The 15,229-nt window shown below is 49.3% G+C and overlaps 1 protein-coding gene across 6 annotated transcripts in view; it reads right to left on the bottom strand.

The window, feature by feature from the left end:
- LOC123742403 (catenin delta-1) overlaps window positions 1-15,229 on the bottom strand; it is a 47,325-nt gene that overhangs the window by 16,675 nt on the left and 15,421 nt on the right. For all 6 annotated transcript variants that reach the window (XM_082978554.1, XM_082978556.1, XM_082978553.1 and 3 more), the window contains 9 exons: window positions 13,118-13,186; window positions 12,882-13,007; window positions 9,099-9,388; window positions 8,887-8,971; window positions 8,009-8,199; window positions 6,351-6,461; window positions 5,151-5,289; window positions 1,070-1,292; window positions 528-723 (listed from right to left, as the gene is read on the bottom strand). In XM_082978554.1, coding sequence (XP_082834680.1) covers window positions 528-723; window positions 1,070-1,292; window positions 5,151-5,289; window positions 6,351-6,461; window positions 8,009-8,199; window positions 8,887-8,971; window positions 9,099-9,388; window positions 12,882-13,007; window positions 13,118-13,186 — 1,430 coding nt within the window. The remainder of the gene's footprint in view (window positions 1-527; window positions 724-1,069; window positions 1,293-5,150; window positions 5,290-6,350; window positions 6,462-8,008; window positions 8,200-8,886; window positions 8,972-9,098; window positions 9,389-12,881; window positions 13,008-13,117; window positions 13,187-15,229) is intronic.

Here is a 15,229-nt window from a genome sequence, read left to right as displayed (position 1 = left end):
CAGACACACCCACTGGAGAACACAGCACATTCCCACTCTGCCCTACCTTCTGGGAATTCCTCAGGCACACCTGTACAGACATGCACATACACACACAGCACTGCAAGACCAACACACAACACACCAGTCACTCATGGACTATACATTACTGTTTTATGGCAGGCCGATACATCTTCAATACTGGTATGTATTTTTGCAATATCTTCTATCATGATATTTTCATACAGTACTAAGATAAATGAAAAGTTTGACAAACTGGACGGCATCACAGTCAGTTTGGTCCTAGCTTGGTTGAGTATAAAACCATCAGAATGGAAAAAGACCCATAAAATCATTAAGAATTAATTTGTTGCAATTCTACAGTCAATGTTGAAGCATAAAACATATTTACAACTTTTATTATTCAGAAACTTTAAAATACCGTAAAAAATGAGAAACATATTGTGATATGATATTATGGCCATATCACCCTCCTCTTTTTCCTCTCACTGTACAATCCATCCCTCTCTCCCTCCCCCTCTCCGTACCTCAGGCAGCCAGCGGTGTTGGTGAGGGACGTCTCCCACTCCAGGTGTCGTGGTTTGAGGTTCTCCTCTCCTCCTGCCTCGTTCGCTCTCTCCCAGCCCGAGTGAGCTACCATCACCTCGTCTGAGAGGGCGTGCAGGGCGTGGTCAACGATCTCCATCTTCACTGAGTCGTGAGATGACAAGTTCCACAGCGTGCCTGAGAAAGAGTGTGACGGATCATCATCACCACCGCAGCAGTACGCCGGTAGTAACCGCAGCAGTACGCCGGTAGTAACCGCAGCAGTACGCCGGTAGTAACCGCAGCAGTACGCCGGTAGTAACCGCAGCAGTACGCCGGTAGTAACCGCAGCAGTACACCAGTAGTAACCGCAGCAGTACACCAGTAGTAACCGCAGCAGTACACCAGTAGTAACCGCAGCAGTACACCAGTAGTAACCGCAGCAGTACACTAGTAGTAACCGCAGCAGTACACTAGTAGTAACCGCAGCAGTACACTAGTAGTAACCGCAGCAGTACACTAGTAGTAACCGCAGTAGTATTACCTGTGATAGTATCGGTCAGGTCCTGGTCTCTGGTCTTCCTCAGCAGTCGGACCAGGGCCGGTACTCCATCACAGTTCTTGATGGCGATCTTATTGTCAGGGTCTCGTCCATAAGAGATGTTTTTGAGCGCTCCGCAGGCGGCGTGGTGGACCTCCTTCTTAGGGTTGTCTAACATGGACACCAGGGATGGGATACCTTTCATACGACGGACATCTGTCTTCACCTGGAGGGGAGAGAGGGCGAGAGGAGAGGGAACGAGGGAGAGAGGAGATGGAAGGGGGAGAGAGGAGAGGGAAGGAGGGAGAAGGTGATAGTGGTTGTGTGTTGCTCTCATTCTGACATGAAAGACAGTAGCTAGGTAGCCTGCAGCATGGCTGTGTTTATAACTAGATAAAGGGTGTGTGGGTAATCAAATCTAATTTTATTCATCACACGCTTCGTAAACAACAAGTGTAGACTAACAGTGAAATGCTTACTTACGGGCCCTTCCCAACAATGCAGACAGAGAGAAAATAGAAAGAATGATAGAAAAGTAACAACACTTAATAACAAAAGTATATAAACACATAATGAGTAATGATAACATGGCTATATAAACGGGGTACCAGGTAATTGAGACAGATATGCAAGGGGCTTTAAAGCTGTCGGTGTGCAGGTTCTGTTTGTGTATATAAAGTAAGTGTGTATAGATAAAGATGACCTTGTTGTTCTTAAAGGTGAGGTGCTATAGGTGTATATATTACCTTGTGTGTATTAAAGCCAAGTGTGTGTGTGTGTGTGTGTGTGTGTGTGTGTGTGTGTGTGTGTGTGTGTGTGTGTGTGTGCGCACGAGTGAGTGAGTGAAGTGGGGGATGTTCTGCCCATCCAACCTAGATTGCCATGTAGCTAGTAGTGTTTGTAGTTAAGTGAGTGACTGACTGACCATGAAAGAGAAGTGGGAATGTATTTCCGTGTCAAATAAAATAAATGTTTATTAGTCACATGATTGGGATAATGTCACGTCTACTCGCGCTCCTCCTCTCTGGCGCTCGTTGTCACCAGTGTAGTCATCATTACGCACACCAGCCACCATCGTTACGCGCACCTGCGCTTCATGAGACTCACCTGGACTCCCTCACCTTTCTGATTACCTCCCCCATCTGTCACTCCCTTTGGTTCTTCCCCCGGGCCTTATTGTTTCTGTTTATATGTTCCATGTCTGTACACTACTCCTGTTTCTTGTTTTGTTCCATGTTTGTTTATTTATTAAATTCACTCCCTGTACCTGCTTCCTGATTATTAGCGTACACGTTACAGGTAAACAGCAGGTGTAGACTAAGTGACATGCTTACGGCCCTTCCCAACAATGTAGACAGGGGAAAAAGAGAAATAATACAAAAATGTGTGTGCTTATATTTGTCCAAGACAGGTTACAAAAATACATGACATGGCCGTCTATAGTTATCAAATATCTTAATATCAAACATGATCCATTTACAATACTAGTAAAAGTGTGTGTGTTCACGCATGCATTTCAATGAGTGCAGGTTGTGTGTGTTATAGAAAGTGTGTTGATATTAGTTGAACATGTATTGACTAGAGTAGATTATGACGATGACTGACTTCAATTATTATTTATTGCTATTCGTCTTTTCTGATGAAAAACATCTAGTGCTCATTGTCAAGATCTGCAAGGAAACAGTCAGCTCAAAAAGGAGCTTGTAACCAACATGGGAGAAGGTGTGTTTGCAGAAGAGCATGGTTTATATAGCTAGATAGATCCTCTACTGGTGCCAAAATGTGACTGTAGGTTTTCAGCAAATATAATTAGAGTTAACCCTATTCATCTATGGCAAAGCTACTTATATGTTTCCCCTTTCATCCGTGTCTGGTGTTCGCTAGTTACTGGCTAGCTGGGTCTTCAGTCAGCATGGAACAAAGGTCTCTTTCAAAACATCTGTCAGTGCTGCTGTGAACCACATCACAAAATACATTCTAAACGGGAGATGTATATAAATATATAATTGATGCAATATTGTTTGAGGTTCTTTGTGTTTCACCACATTTGCTTGAGGTGATTTTACTGCAACACTGCATCCAAGTTGCTCGACAAAGGCTTTTCAAAGAGCTGTCAGTCAAGGCTAGCTCATGAATATAAGCTCCACGCCCACTCAGCCTGTCTTCTCAAACTTCCTGGTATTTAGCCAGGAGAGAAAAAAATGCTTTTCAGAATGACTGTTCAGGACTTTTAAATAATTTACTTTCTGGTTTCAGAATTTCTGCAGACAAGCTGACTGCAGTGCTAACGTTCTAGAAGGTGTGGCTCCAAGGAAGAAGAGGTGTGCTGGTTGTATCACCAGCAAACAGGTGCCGTCCTACGACGACATTCAGCGAGTCATCTACTACATCAACAATTTGGCAGATGTCCACGCGATGCCGCTCCCAGGATGGAGCCCTGGATTTAAGGCCAGACATCCGAGTGATACCGACATTTCAGACCTTCTGTGTGGCCCAAGTGCAAAACTTTGATGCGTGATCATGGAGAGTGCTTTCCTAAATCTTGATACTTATATTTGTATGGAACGTTCAACAGCTCAAACCAGTGGACCAGCAGCAAAGGCTAACCAAAGCCCGCATGAATCAGACCCAGAGAGACGGTCAGTCCATACTTTGGTGACGTGCGGTCATATTGTCTTTAAAGTTTCTCCTTTTAGTTGCTGCTTAGATTACTCTGACCCGTATTACCTCTCACCCCCCCATCCCCTTCTCTGGTTTAGCTCTTTTCAGATGTTGTTTACTCTGTGTGACTGTCATTGGTGTCAGGTCCTTGGTTTGTGAGAGGGTCGTTTGGGCACATCTGAATGTGCTGTCCCCAGGGACGTGTCACACGGGGAAAATGTGTTTGAATATAGCCTATACACATTCTCTGTGACATGAAACTATAAGAGATATTATTTAACGTGGTAACTGATTCATTATTTATCCTCCCAAGCCGCTCCGAATGGAATCTGACTTGGAAAGACTACGGGTCACAACCATAATATGTGCAGGGACTACATGGGATGTGCACGTGTACATGTTCAAACACGTGCACACCACATGTAGTCTTTGCACATATGGTTGTGACCTTTAGTCTTTCCAAGTGTTTCTCTGTCATGTATGTACACGTGTGAACATAAGTGAATGCAGCCAATGTGCAATGTGTGTATGTGTACAAATGTGGCCACGTATTCATGTGTATGCAACACCGATGCAGACAGACACTGTCTGTAGAGTTACTGGATTTCATGTTATGCGTTTCCGTATTCATTATTTGAATAAAGGTCTTAAAAAAGTAACTACAAACTTTGACCTAGTTTCTCTCAAAAAACATGGTGTGGGGACTCAACATGTAATGACATGTAACTCGTTGGATATTTGGAGTAGAGAGATCATGTTGGCCTCATTACAAAGCTACCATTCTCTTCTTTCCAGCACCGTCTAAAACTCCAAATGGTTTTGGGGTCAATGTGACTGATTATCATAGAGCAAGTCACATATTACCTTGTAGTTCTTAAAAGGGGCGTCAGGTAGCCTAGCGGTTAGAGCGCTGGACTAGTAACCGAAAGGTTGCAAGATCGAATCCCCAAGGTGACAAGGTAAAAAACAAATCTGCCGTTCTGCCTCTGAACAAGGCAGTTAACCTTTCGGTTACTAGTCCGTCATTGAAAATAAGAATTTGTTCTGACTTGCCTAGTTAAATAAAAGTTCTAAAAAATAATAATAAAGTTTATATATATATATATATATATATATATATATATAGCAATCTGTCAGTCGATGACGTGGCACATAACCATTGGTTGATGCAAGCGACGTCTGAGCAGGGGAATGCGACCTCATATATATATATATATATATATATCAGACGTCGCTTGCATCAACCAATGGTTATGTGCCACGTCATCGACTGACAGATTGCTATAACATATTATGTGGTTAACCAATACATCAAAAATACAGTCGTTGTAAGATCTGTCAGGCATCAGCAACACCTGGTCAGAAGAACGTGCCCATTACCTTGTCGTTCTTAAAGGTGAGGTGCTGCAGGTGTATATATTACCTTGTCGTTCTTAAAGGTGAGGTGCTGCAGGTATGCAGCAGCGTTGCTCTTGACGGGGTCCAGTCTGTAGTTGAGCATGGCGATGACCTCTGGCAGCTCAGGCTGTCTCCAGGAAGTGGCAGGGCCTTTCCTCAGGGTGCTGGCCAATCAGGTAAGAGAATATATACAACACTTTCATCCAAAGCGACATGCAGGCAAATTCCAAATCTGGACCTTGAATTCAGTACCACTGTTGAATATCATTCTTCCCCTCTAATTAGGGACTGACTTAGACCTGGGACCCCAGGTGGGTACAATTCATTATCAGGTAGAACAGAAAAACAGCAGTGGTCCGGACCAGTCCTAAAATTCACTTTTTTGTCCACCAGCCACTGTGGCAGGTAGCTTTAAAGCTCTACCAGCCACTCTGTTTTTTTTATAATCCAAAATATTTCCTTCCCTAAAATTACACTAACAAAACAAAAATACAGATGCGCATGCTTTGTAATGTTTCTAAAACAATAAATGTATTACTGTTAAGAAGTAATGTGGTATATTGTTTAATTTAATTACATTTTTTGTGACCTGAAACTTAACAAAAATGATCCCCTGACCCTTTAAGGACGGGAGGTTACCATGGTAACGTGACTCGAGTCATGTTTATCTTGTGAGACAAGCAGCAGAGTTGTCTTCTCTTCCCTAGCAGTTGAAACTCAAACATTGAAAAACAACCTAACTTGTGAACAAAACAAATATAAATAGCCAGGAAACACAAAGACAAAGTCTTACTTCAGTAGACTTCATCTTCAAGTAAATTAGACCAACTTTTATGCCTGTGCACAAAGCTTCTAAAAATGAATCTTTCACTCAGCTCCAGACACAGTGCGAGGTGGGATAGGCTATAGGATTCCTAGTTCTTTGACTTTGTGGGATTAATTTACCAGCTATGAGACAAAAACTGCAGAAATACTTTGAAAATAGCTACTGCAGCATTTAATCACACTTGACTATTTTTATTCACAAATGTGAGTGAAATGCTGGCACTGTGGAGCCCTGGCCACCCACCAACATGGCTGGTGAAACAGACATCTGACCCACCAATGACAAAATGTACCCGCGTTTGGCAGATGGTGAGTGTTCATTTTAAGCCCTGGTCTGGACCTGCAGGCTTGGATGTGAATACCCCTGATATATCTACAATACACCACCAAGGAGTCTCACCTGTCCAATGAGGCCATGCTACCCCTCTCTCCCTGGGCCAGGGGTGCACCTCCCCAGTAGTACATGTCCCCTGCTCCACTCATGTCTCCATCCAGAGTCCCTTCATAGCTCCTGGGAGGGGAGAGAACAGGTAAGGGGTTAGTATGGAGTGAACACTACTCCTGTGATGGAGTAGACACTACACTGGTAGGGGTTAGTAGGGAGTGGACACTACACTGGTAGGGGTTAGTAGGGAGTGGAGACTACACTGGTAGGGGTTAGTAGGGAGTGGAGACTACACTGGTAGAGGTTAGTAGGGAGTGGACACGACACTGGTAGAGGTTAGTAGGGAGTGGACACGACACTGGTAGAGGTTAGTAGGGAGTGGACACGACACTGGGAGTGGACACGACACTGGTAGGGGTTAGTAGGGAGTGGACACGACACTGGTAGAGGTTAGTAGGGAGTGGACACGACACTGGTAGGGGTTAGTAGGGAGTGGACACGACACTGGTAGGGGTTAGTAGGGAGTGGACACGACACTGGTAGAGGTTAGTAGGGAGTGGACACTACACTGGTAGAGGTTAGTAGGGAGTGGACACGACACTGGTAGAGGTTAGTAGGGAGTGGACACTACACTGGTAGGGGTTAGTAGGGAGTGGACACGACACTGGTAGAGGTTAGTAGGGAGTGGACACTACACTGGTAGAGGTTAGTAGGGAGTGGACACTACACTGGTAGAGGTTAGTAGGGAGTGGACACGACACTGGTAGAGGTTAGTAGGGAGTGGACACTACACTGGTAGAGGTTAGTAGGGAGTGGACACTACACTGGTAGAGGTTAGTAGGGAGTGGACACTACACTGGTAGAGGTTAGTAGGGAGTGGACACGACACTGGTAGAGGTTAGTAGGGAGTGGACACTACACTGGTAGAGGTTAGTAGGGAGTGGACACGACACTGGTAGGGGTTAGTAGGGAGTGGACACGACACTGGTAGAGGTTAGTAGGGAGTGGACACGACACTGGTAGGGGTTAGTAGGGAGTGGACACGACACTGGTAGAGGTTAGTAGGGAGTGGACACTACACTGGTAGGGGTTAGTAGGGAGTGGACACTACACTGGTAGAGGTTAGTAGGGAGTGGACACTACACTGGTAGAGGTTAGTAGGGAGTGGACACTACACTGGTAGAGGTTAGTAGGGAGTGGACACTACACTGGTAGGGGTTAGTAGGGAGTGGACACGACACTGGTAGAGGTTAGTAGGGAGTGGACACGACACTGGTAGAGGTTAGTAGGGAGTGGACACTACACTGGTAGAGGTTAGTAGGGAGTGGACACGACACTGGTAGAGGTTAGTAGGGAGTGGACACTACACTGGTAGAGGTTAGTAGGGAGTGGACACTACACTGGTAGAGGTTAGTAGGGAGTGGACACTACACTGGTAGGGGTTAGTAGGGAGTGGACACGACACTGGTAGAGGTTAGTAGGGAGTGGACACGACACTGGTAGGGGTTAGTAGGGAGTGGACACTACACTGGCAGGGGTTAGTAGGGAGTGGACACTACACTGACTGAATAAACAATCAGAGATACAGAGAAGGAGACCAGACATTACTGCACAAATATACCAACAGAAATGTCCCCCTCACACACTCCCTCCACACACACTGGGGCATGTACCCTGTCCTGCGGGGCGGTCCATGGTTGAAGGCTTGTTGGTTGCGTGGTACTGTTCCGTAGTGGATGGCCGGTCCCATGCCATAGTCTGCCTCGTCATATCCCACACTCCTCTGGTCATCCTCCAGACCGTACGGCTCCGGGACAAACCTCTGCATCCCAGACAGCTCCAACGCACTGCCCATACGACCCACCTGACCAATACAATATCATCACGTTAATACACTCTGCAGTCCTGACAGCAACACACTGCCCATACGACCCACCTGACCAATACAATATCATCACGTTAATTCACTCTGCAGTCCCGACAGCAACTACACACTGCCCATACGACCCACCTGACCAATACAATATCATCACGTTAATACACTCTGCAGTCCTGACAGCAACACACTGCCCATACGACCCACCTGACCAATACAATATCATCACGTTAATACACTCTGCAGTCCTGACAGCAACACACTGCCCATACGACCCACCTGACCAATACAATATCATCACGTTAATACACTCTGCAGTCCTGACAGCAACACACTGCCCATACGACCCACCTGACCAATACAATATCATCACGTTAATACACTCTGCAGTCCTGACAGCTCCAACGCACTGCCCATACGACCCACCTGACCAATACAATATCATCACGTTAATACACTCTGCAGTCCTGACAGCTCCAACGCACTGCCCATACGACCCACCTGACCAATACAATATCATCACGTTAATACACTCTGCAGTCCTGACAGCAACACACTGCCCATACGACCCACCTGACCAATACAATATCATCACGTTAATACACTCTGCAGTCCTGACAGCAACACACTGCCCATACGACCCACTATATTTAACACACACGCCATATGACCCACCTGTGGCTGTGCTGCGTATGGGTCCAGCTGGTTCCTGCTGATGGCTCTGTATCCTGAGTCCAGGGTCCGGTACCCATCAGCTGGCCTGGAGGAGGGGAGAAGTATAGAGGAGAAGAGGGGGGAGAGTTGAGGAGGGAGAAAGGAGAGAATATACCCGTTGTCTCCCAACTCTACGTCTATAGATAAAGAGACAACAGATCCATCTGTCCTACCTGTAGCGGTCGTCCATGCGTGCTCCCCCGCTCAGGCTGGCGTAGGTCTCCCCTATGGAGGGAGAGCCCTGGCGGTAGTCCTCGTACCCCCCCGGGGGTCCGTAGTGGTAGTTTCGGGGCACGGTGTTGGTGGGGTAGTCCATGGAAGGACCAGGCTGTCTGTAGACCCGCTCCATGGGGGTGGTATAACCCCCTACACCTGTCATAGACCCCCCTCCATCCAGGGAGAGGTTGTCAGACACAGAGGGGATGACTGTACGAGTCATGGTAGTCTTCACTACCTTCTTTACCTGGGGAGAGGGAGATGACATGAGTCGGGGAGAGAGGTTAGTGTCAGACATGGAGATGACATGAGTCAGGGGAGAGAGGTTAGGGTCAGACGTGGAGGAGATGACATGAGTCAGGGGAGAGAGGTTAGTGTCAGACATGGAGGTGACATGAGTCAGGGGAGAGAGGTTAGTGTCAGACATGGAGGTGACATGAGTCAGGGGAGAGAGGTTAGTGTCAGACATGGAGATGACATGAGTCAGGGGAGAGAGGTTAGTGTCAGACATGGAGATGACATGAGTCAGGGGAGAGAGGTTAGTGTCAGACATGGAGGAGGTGACATGAGTCAGGGGAGAGAGGTTAGTGTCAGACATGGAGGAGGTGACATGAGTCAGGGGAGAGAGGTTAGTGTCAGACATGGAGGAGGTGACATGAGTCAGGGGAGAGAGGTTAGTGTCAGACATGGAGGAGGTGACATGAGTCAGGGGAGAGAGGTTAGGGTCAGACATGGAGGAGGTGACATGAGTCAGGGGAGAGAGGTTAGGGTCAGACATGGAGGAGGTGACATGAGTCAGGGGAGAGAGGTTAGTGTCAGACATGGAGGAGGTGACATGAGTCAGGGGAGAGAGGTTAGGGTCAGACGTGGAGGAGGTGACATGAGTCAGGGGAGAGAGGTTAGGGTCAGACGTGGAGGAGGTGACATGAGTCAGGGGAGAGAGGTTAGGGTCAGACGTGGAGGAGGTGACATGAGTCAGGGGAGAGAGGTTAGGGTCAGACGTGGAGGAGGTGACATGAGTCAGGGGAGAGAGGTTAGGGTCAGACGTGGAGGAGGTGACATGAGTCAGGGGAGAGAGGTTAGGGTCAGACGTGGAGGAGGTGGCATGAGTCAGGGGAGAGAGGTTAGGGTCAGACGTGGAGGAGGTGACATGAGTCAGGGGAGAGAGGTTAGTGTCAGACGTGGAGGAGGTGACATGAGTCAGGGGAGAGAGGTTAGGGTCAGACGTGGAGGAGATGACATGAGTCAGGGGAGAGAGATTAGTGTCAGACGTGGAGGAGGTGACATGAGTCAGGGGAGAGAGGTTAGTGTCAGACATGGAGGAGGTGACATGAGTCAGGGGAGAGAGGTTAGTGTCAGACATGGAGGAGGTGACATGAGTCAGGGGAGAGAGGTTAGTGTCAGACGTGGAGGAGGTGACATGAGTCAGGGGAGAGAGGTTAGGGTCAGACATGGAGGAGGTGACATGAGTCAGGGGAGAGAGGTTAGTGTCAGACATGGAGGAGGTGACATGAGTCAGGGGAGAGAGGTTAGTGTCAGACATGGAGGAGGTGACATGAGTCAGGGGAGAGAGGTTAGGGTCAGACGTGGAGGAGGTGACATGAGTCAGGGGAGAGAGGTTAGGGTCAGACATGGAGGAGGTGACATGAGTCAGGGGAGAGAGGTTAGGGTCAGACATGGAGGAGGTGACATGAGTCAGGGGAGAGAGGTTAGTGTCAGACGTGGAGGTGACATGAGTCAGGGGAGAAAGGTTAGTGTCAGACGTGGAGGTGACATGAGTCAGGGGAGAAAGGTTAGTGTCAGACGTGGAGGTGACATGAGTCAGGGGAGAGAGGTTAGTGTCAGACATGGAGGAGGTGACATGAGTCAGGGGAGAGAGGTTAGTGTCAGACATGGAGGAGGTGACATGAGTCAGGGGAGAGAGGTTAGTGTCAGACATGGAGGAGGTGACATGAGTCAGGGGAGAGAGGTTAGGGTCAGACATGGAGGAGGTGACATGAGTCAGGGGAGAGAGGTTAGGGTCAGACATGGAGGAGGTGACATGAGTCAGGGGAGAGAGGTTAGTGTCAGACGTGGAGGAGGTGACATGAGTCAGGGGAGAGAGGTTAGTGTCAGACGTGGAGGAGGTGACATGAGTCAGGGGAGAGAGGTTAGTGTCAGACGTGGAGGAGATGACATGAGTCAGGGGAGAGAGGTTAGTGTCAGACGTGGAGGAGGTGATATGAGTCAGGGGAGAGAGGTTAGGGTCAGACGTGGAGGAGATGACATGAGTCAGGGGAGAGAGGTTAGGGTCAGACGTGGAGGAGGTGACATGAGTCAGGGGAGAGAGGTTAGTGTCAGACATGGAGGAGGTGACATGAGTCAGGGGAGAGAGGTTAGGGTCAGACATGGAGGAGGTGACATGAGTCAGGGGAGAGAGGTTAGTGTCAGACATGGAGGTGACATGAGTCAGGGGAGAGAGGTTAGGGTCAGACATGGAGGAGGTGACATGAGTCAGGGGAGAGAGGTTAGTGTCAGACATGGAGGAGGTGACATGAGTCAGGGGAGAGAGGTTAGGGTCAGACATGGAGGAGGTGACATGAGTCAGGGGAGAGAGGTTAGTGTCAGACATGGAGGTGACATGAGTCAGGGGAGAGAGGTTAGGGTCAGACATGGAGGAGGTGACATGAGTCAGGGGAGAGAGGTTAGTGTCAGACATGGAGGAGGTGACATGAGTCAGGGGAGAGAGGTTAGTGTCAGACATGGAGGAGATGACATGAGTCAGGGGAGAGAGGTTAGGGTCAGACATGGAGGAGATGACATGAGTCAGGGGAGAGAGGTTAGTGTCAGACACGGAGGTGACATGAGTCAGGGGAGAGAGGTTAGTGTCAGACATGGAGGAGGTGACATGAGTCAGGGGAGAGAGGTTAGTGTCAGACATGGAGGAGATGACATGAGTCAGGGGAGAGAGGTTAGTGTCAGACACGGAGATGACATGAGTCAGGGGAGAGAGGTTAGTGTCAGACATGGAGGAGGTGACATGAGTCAGGGGAGAGAGGTTAGGGTCAGACGTGGAGGAGATGACATGAGTCAGGGGAGAGAGGTTAGTGTCAGACATGGAGGAGATGACATGAGTCAGGGGAGAGAGGTTAAGGTCAGACATGGAGGAGATGACATGAGTCAGGGGAGAGAGGTTAGTGTCAGACGTGGAGGAGGTGACATGAGTCAGGGGAGAGAGGTTAGGGTCAGACATGGAGGAGGTGACATGAGTCAGGGGAGAGAGGTTAGTGTCAGACATGGAGGAGGTGACATGAGTCAGGGGAGAGAGGTTAGGGTCAGACATGGAGGAGGTGACATGAGTCAGGGGAGAGAGGTTAGGGTCAGACATGGAGGAGATGACATGAGTCAGGGGAGAGAGGTTAGTGTCAGACATGGAGGAGGTGACATGAGTCAGGGGAGAGAGGTTAGTGTCAGACATGGAGGAGGTGACATGAGTCAGGGGAGAGAGGTTAGTGTCAGACGTAGAGGAGGTGACATGAGTCAGGGGAGAGAGGTTAGGGTCAGACATGGAGGAGGTGACATGAGTCAGGGGAGAGGTAGAGAGGTTGGAGAGGAAAAGGAGGGGAGAAAAAGAGAAGTGAGAGAAAGTAAGGGGTGTGGAGGCAGAAAAGATCAGTCAATTAGCTAATGACATTCACAATCCTCAAGTGGCAACTGTGTGTGTGTGTGTGTGTGTGTGTGTGTGTAAGTAAAGGTAGTACCGTAGTTTCTGTGCGGCGCGTGGTGCCATCTTCGCTGGTTTCCACGGAGATGACGGGGGGCACCTCGTGAGGGTCCTCCTCCACGGTAACCGTCTCCTGGACGACTTGACCAGGCTCCATCCTGTACTGAAGAACGGAGACAGACACTGTTACAGACAGACAGACAGACAGACAGACAGACAGACCAGACAGACCAGACAGACCAGACAGACCAGACAGACAGACAGACAGCTTACATGTGTCCCGTTGACGTATCCCTCGTTCAGTGTGAGCCTCTCTATGTCCGCATCACAAACACGCCCATTCTGTAGAGCGGAGGGGAAGACAGGAGTTGTTTACACAAGTGGGCAGTGTGTGTGTGTGTGTGTGTGTGTGTGTGTGTGTGTGTGTGTGTGTGTGTGTGTCAACCGCAGGGCCAGTGGCCAAGGAGGAGCAGAGTTATTCCAAACATTCAGAGGAGCAGGTTAACGCAGGACAGAGAGAATGTCATGACATCACAGCCCCAGGCTCCTTTCAAACACACAGGCAACACCACTATACCATTCAGTCAACCCCAGACATTTAAGCAGAAATACACTAAGTACAGAGTAGACAAACAATTCAACACTTGATGAAGCGAATGAAAAAACCATGAATGGATGGACAGAATGGGTGAGTCATGGAGGAGGATGAGAGAGCGGTTCTGAGCAACAGGGCTGCCAGCAACACAGAAAGAGCCTCAGAGAGAGCAGGGCGTGTGAGAACCTGTCAGTGGCTTGTCAGTTGGCTGTGTGTGTGTGTGTCTGTCTCAGTGGGGTTCTCAGTGTGTGTGTGTGTGTGTGTCTGTCTCAGTGGGGTTCTCAGTGTGTGTGTGTGTGTGTGTGTGTGTGTGTGTGTGTGTGTGTGTGTGTCTCTCAGTGGGGTTCTCAGTGTGTGTGTGTGTGTGCCTGTCAGCTATGTAAACAGGGTGAAGACCAGGCACATTCCAACCCCGTCCGTTCTCCAGAGATACAACACTGACCGACCAGACCAACCCCGTCCGTTCTCCAGAGATACAACACTGACCGACCAGACCAACCCCGTCCGTTCTCCAGAGATACAACACTGACCGACCAGACCAACCCCGTCCGTTCTCCAGAGATACAACACTGACCGACCAGACCAACCCCGTCCGTTCTCCAGAGATACAACACTGACCGACCAGACCAACCCCGTCCGTTCTCCAGAGATACAACACTGACCGACCAGACCAACCCCGTCCGTTCTCCAGAGATACAACACTGACCGACCAGACCAACCCCGTCCGTTCTCCAGAGATACAACACTGACCGACCAGACCAACCCCGTCCGTTCTCCAGAGATACAACACTGACCGACCAGACCAACCCCGTCCGTTCTCCAGAGATACAACACTGACCGACCAGACCAACCCCGTCCGTTCTCCAGAGATACAACACTGACCGACCAGACCAACCCCGTCCGTTCTCCAGAGATACAACACTGACCGACCAGACCAACCCCGTCCGTTCTCCAGAGATACAACACTGACCGACCAGACCAACCCCGTCCGTTCTCCAGAGATACAACACTGACCGACCAGACCAACCCCGTCCGTTCTCCAGAGATACAACACTGACCGACCAGACCAACCCCGTCCGTTCTCCAGAGATACAACACTGACCGACCAGACCAACCCCGTCCGTTCTCCAGAGATACAACACTGACCGACCAGACCAACCCCGTCCGTTCTCCAGAGATACAACACTGACCGACCAGACCAACCCCGTCCGTTCTCCAGAGATACAACACTGACCGACCAGACCAACCCCGTCCGTTCTCCAGAGATACAACACTGACCGACCAGACCAACCCCGTCCGTTCTCCAGAGATACAACACTGACCGACCAGACCAACCCCGTCCGTTCTCCAGAGATACAACACTGACCGACCAGACCAACCCCGTCCGTTCTCCAGAGATACAACACTGACCGACCAGACCAACCCCGTCCGTTCTCCAGAGATACAACACTGACCGACCAGACCAACCCCGTCCGTTCTCCAGAGATACAACACTGACCGACCAGACCAACCCCGTCCGTTCTCCAGAGATACAACACTGACCGACCAGACCAACCCCGTCCGTTCTCCAGAGATACAACACTGACCGACCAGACCAACCCCGTCCGTTCTCCAGAGATACAACACTGACCGACCAGACCAACCCCGTCCGTTCTCCAGAGATACAACACTGACCGACCAGACCAACCCCGTCCGTTCTCCAGAGATACAACACTGACCGACCAGACCAACCCCGTCCGTTCTCCAGAGATACAACACTGACCGACCAGACCAACCCCGTCCGTTCTCCA

The sequence above is a fragment of the Salmo salar genome, chromosome 08 (genome assembly GCF_965601325.2).
Source record: "Salmo salar chromosome 08, fSalSal1, whole genome shotgun sequence".
NCBI classification, from domain to species: domain Eukaryota; kingdom Metazoa; phylum Chordata; class Actinopteri; order Salmoniformes; family Salmonidae; genus Salmo; species Salmo salar.
The sequence above is the reverse complement of the archived record's forward strand: the minus strand, read 5'-3'. Positions and strand labels throughout refer to the sequence as shown.